This window comes from Chroicocephalus ridibundus, chromosome 4, assembly GCF_963924245.1.
Source record: "Chroicocephalus ridibundus chromosome 4, bChrRid1.1, whole genome shotgun sequence".
NCBI lineage: Eukaryota > Metazoa > Chordata > Aves > Charadriiformes > Laridae > Chroicocephalus > Chroicocephalus ridibundus.
Genome location: NC_086287.1, coordinates 46,145,978 through 46,154,629, shown reverse-complemented (window position 1 = coordinate 46,154,629; position 8,652 = coordinate 46,145,978). Strand labels below are relative to the sequence as shown.

At 56.7% G+C, this 8,652-nt stretch overlaps 2 protein-coding genes across 2 annotated transcripts; both read left to right on the top strand.

Annotated features, from left to right (window-relative positions):
• The first annotated feature begins 18 nt into the window (after positions 1–18).
• Positions 19–6,475, top strand: PEX16 (peroxisomal biogenesis factor 16). Its single transcript, XM_063331948.1, has 11 exons — positions 19–228; positions 395–430; positions 704–780; positions 2,049–2,182; positions 2,488–2,594; positions 3,074–3,154; positions 3,598–3,750; positions 4,105–4,177; positions 4,475–4,594; positions 4,806–4,870; positions 5,959–6,475. Exons 1-11 carry the CDS (start codon positions 66–68, stop codon positions 6,015–6,017), a joined length of 1,068 nt encoding a protein of 355 aa, XP_063188018.1. The 5' UTR covers positions 19–65; the 3' UTR covers positions 6,018–6,475.
• Positions 6,476–7,752: 1,277 nt separating this feature from the next.
• On the top strand, positions 7,753–8,316 carry FREY1 (Frey regulator of sperm-oocyte fusion 1). The gene is made up of 3 exons (XM_063331388.1): positions 7,753–7,814; positions 7,987–8,060; positions 8,180–8,316. The coding sequence occupies exons 1-3, from the start codon at positions 7,753–7,755 to the stop codon at positions 8,314–8,316; spliced, it is 273 nt and encodes a 90-aa protein (XP_063187458.1).
• The last annotated feature ends 336 nt before the right edge of the window (positions 8,317–8,652 follow it).

The following is an 8,652-nucleotide window of genomic DNA, read 5'->3' as shown; positions in this document are numbered from 1 at the left end:
GCTGGGCTGGGCGCGGCGCGCAGGCGCGCTGGAGGCCCCCGGAAGCGCGCCGCGCTGTGAGAGCCATGGCGGCGACAGCGGTGGCTCCGGTCCTCGGTCGCGATGGCGGCGGCCCGGTGGCACGGCTGCGCCTGCTGTGCCAGCGCTACCAGGAGTACGTGAGGCGGCACCCGGCCGCCACGGCCCAGCTGGAAGGCACCGTGCGGGGCCTCTCCTACCTGCTGCCAGGTGCGGGAGAGGGGGCGGCCGGGCCCTCGTCCCTCCTACCGGGGCCTGGGCCCGGGCCTAGGCCGGCACCTGCCCCCGGGGGGCGCGGGGGGCTAGGGCCCAGCGGGGAGCGGGGGTTTCCCCGCACGCCGGGCGCTGTCTGGTAGCCGCTCTTCTCCTTTCGCAGGTCGCTTCTCGGACTCCCACGCGCTGTCGGAGCTGGGTAGGTGGGCAGCGGGGAGCCGGGGGCGGGGGGGCAGCCCGGTGCCCGCCGGCTGTGGGGCTGGCAGCGTGCCTTTGGGTGGGAGCAGGCAGGGCCGTTCCCCGGACTTCTTGTTTTCTTCACGCCTGGCTGCATCCTCCGGCAGCTTATGGGGGGAATCTGTGCGTCTTGCTGCCCTTCTTTCCTCATCTTCTTCTGGGGGAAGAGGCAGCAGTCCCGGTTTGGTTTGCTTTCCTTGCATCCCATAACTGCGTCGTTCTCCTTCTCTTCTAGTGTACTCTGCCTCCAACCTCCTAGTGCTATTAAATGACTGGATTCTCCGAAAGGAGCTGCAACGGAGCCTCCCCGTGGTAAGGCTGGAGTTTGTGGGAGGAGAATTTGGGACACATGCTTTATTCCTTGCAGAAGCTTTCAGGGAGTGTCTGTAGAAACTAACAGGTCTTTGCAGTGGCCTCTCTTTGCTATCAGGTATGTAGAGGCCAGAGGCAGGCTCTGAATGTGGGTAAACGGCAGCTCTGCCCTGTAGCTCCTGGCTAGGAGGAGTGGCCAGAACACTCCCTGGACCACAGACATCAGGCCCTGACTTGCACCAGGAGCTCCACTTGTTTTTTGGGAAGCTCAGAACTTGAGATAGGCAAAGGTGTTCCCGAATAACCATTGTTGTTTTCAGAGCAGTGGCTCTGGAGTACTGAAGCTGAGTTTGTCCCTCAGACTCTTCCTTTGCATGTGGTATTGAGCAAAACAAACATAAGCACCTTGCTTCTATGTCTCTCTTGCAAGAGCCCCAGGCTGGCTCCCAGAACTTGTTAGGCCCTTTAGGGAACGAGGAGGGCGTTTATTTTCCAGACAAGCCTCTTCTGTTGCAAGCCTGCCCAGTGTGTGGGTTTGGTTGTTGGCAGCTCTCTGACTGGATTGTCAGGTGTGTAACAAACAGAAATGCAGAAGGTTTGCCTCCCCAGTTGTTAAAGGCTGAAGTGAATTTCATCTGTATTATCTTTATTGATGCTTTTCGGTGGGTTAAATCCTGCGGGTGACAGCACCAGCAAGTTCCCGCATGGGGAGCAGGGATCCAGGATGGAAGAGCACCCGCTGTCTTGGACTTCACACCTGAGATCTAGACTGATGCTGTATTTAGCAGGCATTCGCCCTAATGTGACTGTGGGCTCTGGGTCCCCTTCCCTCTACTCTGAGCATACTCCCTCATCAACGCTAATGAGGGAGGAGGTTTGTCATGTATCCCAGCTCTGGGACAAGGAGGAGGAGAGAGTTTTCCATGGAGTTCAAGCACAGTGCCGCAACCCAGGAGACTGTCCTGCCATGTCAGTTGAGGTAGAAGGCAATCCAAGACATAGCTGTGATTTTGTCCCTGTTTCTGGGGTAGCAGCTCTGTGTGATACTGTGATGCCTCCGTCTGCCCCTGTTTGGAGGTAGAGAAGTGGGCTCGTGTGTAGACTCTGTCTGCAGTGGAGGCACCACTTTCTGTTTCTGGAGCTGTGACTTCCAAGGCCATCCAGTGCTTATTTCCCAGAGTCCCGCCAGACTGGGCTGTACTTCAGCACCGTTTAACTCCCAAGCAGAACCTGCATCCTGTCCCCCTCCTCCCCTCTGTGTTTTGCAGTCACTGCCCCAGCAGAAGCTGCTGACCTGGCTGAGCGTGCTAGAATGCGTGGAGGTCTTTGCAGAGATGGGGACAGCCAGGGTGTGGGGGGAGATGGGCCGGTGGACCATCATTGTCCTCATCCAGCTGGCTAAGTAAGTGCTGCGGGCGGAGGGGAAGGGGCAGCTTGCGCTCGGAAGGGGGATCTGGTGGGGGCTTAGCAGTACCCTAAGAAAAAGCCCAAACAGGATTGAGCTGATGGTTGCTGAGGCAGGGGGAATTAGGAGCCCCGTGGTTGCTGGATACTGTGCTGCAGAAGGGGACACTTGCCCCCCTTGCCTTGCCAGTGGCCCTGAGCAGACCTGAGTGTTTCCTCTCTTCTGTGGAAGCCACCTTTCTAGTGTGACAGGAGCCCAGCTCTGTACCCTGGTATTGAAGGTTTCTCTATGTCTGCCCACAGAGCCATCCTTCGTCTCCTGCTCCTGCTGTGGTACAAAGCTGGCATCCAGACGTCTCCTCCCATCGTCCCGCTGAACAGGGAGCAGCAGCAGCCTCTCCACCCACAAGGTGAGCCCATGGTGCTGTCATTGGCGTGGCGCCTTGCTGGGCCACATGTCTTGTCCTGCTAGGAATTACTCATCGTAGCAGCGGCTTGGTCAGCACAGGGAACTGTAAGGCTTTGGTACACAAAGCAAAGTTGTATTGCGCTTTCCACACTCTGCAGAGCCCAGGTTAGCCTAGGGGCAGGATTGTCCTACAGTCTGGAAGGAGGGGGTGGAGGAGTCTAAGCCTGGAAGCACTGGCTGATCTGTGAGTCAAGCTGCGCGTCCCCTGGTCTGACGGTGAGGAAAGAGATCCTAGGCCTGGGCAATGTCAGGTAGATTTACCTTTTCACACTCTGGCAGGTCTGCATAGTGTTAGACCCTTCAGGATTGCCTGGTTTGCATGGGATGGAACTTTCAGTCCAGTCTTTTTGATGGCAAGGTAGGGAAGGGTGCTGCCAGCTCTGGGGTGAGCCTTACCCCTGTGGCTGTTTTCTCCTACAGACATGGAAGTCAACTCCTCAGGGAAGGATCAGACCTATGTTGGCAGGCGTTCCAGCCGTGTTGTGCGCTCTCTCCAGAACAGTAAGTAGCTGAGCCCATTTTCTGTCCTTGCCTGAACTGTTTCTGCTCTGTCTGCTTTGTGTATGACCTGGGTGTGGGCGATAAAGAGCAGAACCTTGTTTTGGGGGCTTATCCTGACAGTCATTGGGCCCTGTGGGTGGGGGGATATCAAAACAAGAGGGATTCAGGCACGTGCTGCAAGGCTAGCACTTAAATTGTATTTTCCCCAGTGCAATGCAATGGAGACAATCCTTCAGCACGGTTACACTTTGAGAAACATGGACCTTACGAGTATCTCTCTCTGCTCTGTCCCCTCTGGAGGCAAGCTCTGAGGGCGCTGGTCAGCTACAGCAGTTTTGTGCACAGCTCTTCAAGCGTTCCTGTTTCACACCTTCACGGCGCAGAAAGCAGCGGGGTGGTGGTGCTGGGAAGCGTGGTATAGTGACCTGATCTGCTTCTTTCAGCCCCATCCCTGCAGTCCCGGCACTGGGGCTCCCCCCAGCAGAGAGAGGAGTCGCATAGCCGAAGAGCAGAGGAGATGAACCAGCCTCCCACCCCTCTGGGTCTCCAAGAAACCATCGCAGAATCCATCTACATTACCCGCCCTCTGCTCCACCGTATCCTGCCCTGGCTGCGTGCAGGCTCACGCTGTACCTCGGGTGCCGGCAGAGGGTGCTGGGGTCTCGGCCCTGCTGCAGGGCAGCGCCGCTCCAGGCTTCTCTCTGCCTCCTGCTGCTCTGCTGAGGCAGGGGCCTCAGGGCTCCTCCCTTCTCCTAGCCTTGATGGGTAGCCTCAGCGCCTGGAGTTGCGGGCGCAAGTCCTCCAGCCCCTTTCCCTGGCCTCCCCCAGCACTGCCTTAGAGTGTATTCTCCTGCACTCAGCAGAGCTTTGCTGGTACCCAGGGGACCGCTTGTCTGCGTGCCTCTAGTTAAGCATCTCTGGTTCTTTCTGTTCCTTGACTGTGTTCGTAGTATTGAGTTTAGGAGTGTGGGGCCAAAGATCGTGGAAACCCTGGCTCCTCTCAGCAGTCCTGGACATCTCGAGGTCAGTCTGAGGAAGAGTCTTTGCAGGTGCTTGAGGTTGGTGGTGGCTGAGCATCACACTTCCCCCTGCTCCCCAATCCTGGGCAGGCCCTACTGAGAGAAATACGCACAGGGGCTGGTCTTTAACTGGGAGATTGACACGTTTAGGTGTTTTCTGCAACACTTGCAGCGCGCTCTGTTCTGAGCTGGTGCAGCCTGCTCTGTGTGGAGCTGAGAACGGAGGGCATTTGGAGACCCGCTTTCTTTTCCCTGCTGGCTGCTGTGGCCGTGAGTTAGCTCTCTGCCCTTCTCCTTCCAGTCTGAGTTTGCTGAGTGATCTGAAAGACCTGAACAGGCGAGAGCGAGCAGAGCTGAGGCGACGAACCATCCTACTGCTCTACTACCTGCTGAGATCTCCTTTCTATGACCGATATTCAGAGTAAGGGGGCCCTGCTGGGCTTTTGCTGAAAATTTCCCTTTTAACAGAAATAGCATCAGGGGACTGGGTGAGTAGATCTGAAGAGGTCTGGGTGCCTCTGACCAGGTTAATTCGAGCCCTTGCGTAACAGCTGTCACTGCTGTTCCTGTATTCAAGAGCTGGGGCAGGAGGTGTGTCCCGCTCAACTCATTCATACTCTCTACCTTCCTAGGGGCAGGATTCTCCTCCTCCTGCGCTTGTTGGCTGATTATGTGCCTGGAGTTGGCTTTGTCACGCGTAAGTGGGCCCCACTGCTATATTCCCTTTTCTGTTGGGTGGAGAAAAATCAGAGGAGTGGGGCAGAACATTTGTCAATTGGTTTCCAACCTGAGGAAGGAATTGGGACATCCCTAAATGGTTAGCACTGGTGTACCCTGTATTGATGCTTTCTGTGTTTTCAACTGGAAGAGGAAAGGATGATTTACTTCCTGGCTATTAGGGACCTGTGCTCAACCACAGTGGTAAAACTCCCTATTCCCGGTCTCCTGGGCTGCCTTTCTGCACCTCAGCTGGTTCACCAGAGCTCTGCTTTGCAGCCCCGGTTTCTGAACTGTTTTCCTTGATGCCTCTTCTGCAGTGCCAGCATGAGGGATAAACAGTTGCCCAGCCAGGAGCTGATTCTAAACCAAAGGGCTGAACCAGGTCTATCTTCTAGTCCTTCACCAGTGGATCCCTTTATTATGGGACAGAATTTCACCTCATCCTCTTCCCTGCTGAAGTGAAACCTTTCCTGGAGCGGTTCATGGCAGTGATATGGCATTAGATTAGCCTGGCATTGTGGGACTGTCCTTTCTTTGGGGAGGTCACAAAGCTGGCTAGCTCAGGAGCCGCTTCTTCCAGTTAGTGATTTTGGAGAGGCTTTGGAGCCTGCATTACGCCATGTGCCACATAAGCATTTTCAGTCTACAGCGGTTGCTTCTGTGTCTGCACCTGCTTGTTATTGCTGAGTTGTGTCCCTCTCTTCTGTGCCGCCGCAGTGTCCTCCTGACTCGCTGCATGCAGGTTTTCCCCTTGCACATTGTAGACCCCGCTTCCCACTGGAGCTTGGACACGTCAGCTCTGAGCGAGTGGTGTCCCACACCGTGGCTGTGCTGACTGTGTTTCACACCCCACTTGGTCCTGCTCTAATCTCTGTCACCCCATCCCAAAGTTGTCTCCCATCTTGGCAAAAGTAACCGTTCTATTCGTGGGTTCATCTGAGTTGTGTAACTGGAGATTTGGGATTGTTTGGTATCATAATGAGGAGGGGGGCATCTGCCCCGTATGCATACAGCTTCAAGTTCTTGCCTTGCCATGTGTGTGATCCCTCTGTTCTCTTGTTTCAGGGCCGCTGATGGATTACTTGCCTGCTTGGCAGAAAATCTATTTCTATAACTGGGGCTGATGAGAAGAAGATGATTATTCTCTGCTAAGATCATGGCTGGACGTTTCTAAGGAGGGCAAGCAGGCTGGGGGAGGGATGTTGATAACGTCTAATTTTCAGTTAAACCGTCAATGAGAAACTCCTGTTCTGCAGGGTGGGGAGAGGGTGTATGTAATTCTTTTTTAATGGTGGACATTACCGTTATGTGAATGATGGACACCACGTGTGCGGAGAGACCCTGACTGCCTCTTCCTCTGGACCATTCTGTGGCTGCAGCGGTGGTGATGGGACAACCTCTTTTTTTTTTTTTTTTTTTAAGCACTTGGTTTTTCTCCTGTTTTTACAGCTGCCAGTGTAGTGTTTTTTGGAGAGCATTGTCTCCCACCTCATGGCGCTGAGATTGACCTGCGGCCTGCTCATGTTGGCCGTGCCTGGCCGATCTGCTTGGAGCGGGCATGTCTGTCAAATAAACTGACTGAACGGAAAGAACTGAGCTGAAGGACCTCTCTTCCCCTGTTTGCATGGGCTCCCCTTTTATCTGGTTGTCAGCAGGTCTCTCTCTATCAGAAAGAGCAGCTTTTGCAGGTGCCCAGCCTGGGGTATGCTGTCACTTAGAAGCCATTTGCTCTGGCCTGTGTCAGGCAGGGCTCCATGCCTTGCTGAGCTGGTGACTGTGGTCTCTGTAACTCCAGGTGCCTGGTTCAGTCCCCGGTTTCCCGGGGTTCCCCTGGGGCATGGAGAGCGGCAGTTGGCAGGCTGCTCTCCTAGCACCTACTGTGTGCTAAAAGGGTTTGCGGAATGGCTGCCAGCCAGCGCGCGGGGGGGCTTGGCCAAGGGCAGAGGAGAAATGAAGAGTTCAATTCAGCAAATACTGCGCTGCCACACTTAATAAAGGGCGCAGGAGGGGCCTGGATAGCCATGGCCATCTTTTTATACCTGCTCCGCTAACTGGTGGACAGTTTGAGGCATCAGTCTGCTCGGTGAGCTGCTGTGGAGGCTCCCTGGGCCAGGACAAAGGGGTAGCCAGCTGGTGGCGCTGGATTGCTCCACAGGCGGCTGCCAGCCCTGTGCAGAGCTTGGGAGCTGGAAACGGCCAGGTGCCTTGGCCTCAAGGGGGTGACAGGGACATTCCTACCAGAACCATCCTTGAGGCACGCTGGGGCTGCAGGGGTCGCAGCTCTTGCCTCAGCACCTGAAACGGGATGTACCCCCGCCTCTAATGGGCCACTACAGTTGAGGACCACAGGGCTCCGTCAGCACGTGGGGTCTGTGTGGCCACCTCAGCGTTACAAACCCTGTACCGCAGCAGCGTGGAAAAGCCACGAGCAAGGGACTGTGCTCCCTTCCTTTGGGCTTTTGGCAGAGGAAGATGCTGAAGACGGCAAAGCCTGGAAAGCGCTGGGGGGTTCACTCCTGGGGACAGGGAGGTACGGAGATGAAGGAGTTTGCTCTTGGAGAGGGGGAGAGGGAGAGGGAGGTGAAGGGTGGTGGTGAGGGACAAGGAAGCAGCCCTGGAGCTGTGGCTGCATGGAGGGGTGTGCAGCTGCGCAAGACAGGCTGGGAGTAGCTAGCGTGGCCTGGGCAGGACCAGGCAGCCCAGGACCAGAAGCTCATGTACTGGAGCGGGTAGGCAGCAACATCTCGGGGAGGGGGGGGGGGGGGGGGGGCCTGCCTCCTGCCCAACCCAGCTGGTGTCCCGGAGCCATTGGGGTGGCTCCTCTGTGACCTCGCTGTGGAGCTGGAATCGGGGTGCGCCATGAGGTGCTGGCTCCTGCTGCTCGCCCTGCTGCTGGGGGCTGCCCTCCCGCCGCGCCAGAGGTGATGGCATTTCCCTCCTCCTCCTCCCTGCCCTGGTACTTACAGAGGGAGCCCAGGGCCACTGGTCTGGCACTTGTGGCACCAAGCCCTCAAGAACTGGGTGAAGACAAGCAGGGTGGGGGCAAGTACTGGAGGGTCTCAGCTCACTCCTGTCCCTGGTTTTCTGCCGCAGGGTCAGCTACTCAGTCCCTGAGGACTTCTCTGCTCCCCTGGAGCTCCCACAGCAGCACTTTGGCTTGGTGGATGGTACAGTGCTCTCCTTGCCCCTCCAAAACCCCCTTCCATGCACTCACCCACTCCAGGTGGGCGGTTGTCCCCAGCCCCATGAGCTGGGGGACAAGGCTGAGCCCAGCCTCTGCCCGCAGATTACGGCATCAAGCCCAAGCAGCCTCGCCTAAGAACCCGTGTGGCCTGGGAGCGGCCGGTGGGGCTGCGCAGAGCTGGGAAAAGCAAGCGTGATGAGCTTGACTTGCTGGAGTACTACTATGATGCCCATCTGTGAGACGGCGTGCCCCTGTGCCCACCACAGCCTGGTCTCGGGGACCCCCCCCCATCTGCCCTCTGCTGCTGCAGGACAGTGTAGGTGTGGGGTGTACAAATTGGGGGAGGAAGGGGGGGTAAGGATATAAGGAAAAAATATTTGCTGTGATCAGTGGTCCAGTTAAGCACCGAAGCAGGGGTCTAGAGGAGATGCTGGCTCTCCAGCCCTGGAGACTTACACCTGGCCCTGCTTTGGGTGGGGGCTGGGGCGGATGACCACCAGCAGTCTCTTCTGATCATCATACCATGATCTCTGGCCTCCAGAGCTTGCAACTGGGGCTCTCGGACCAAACCTGAG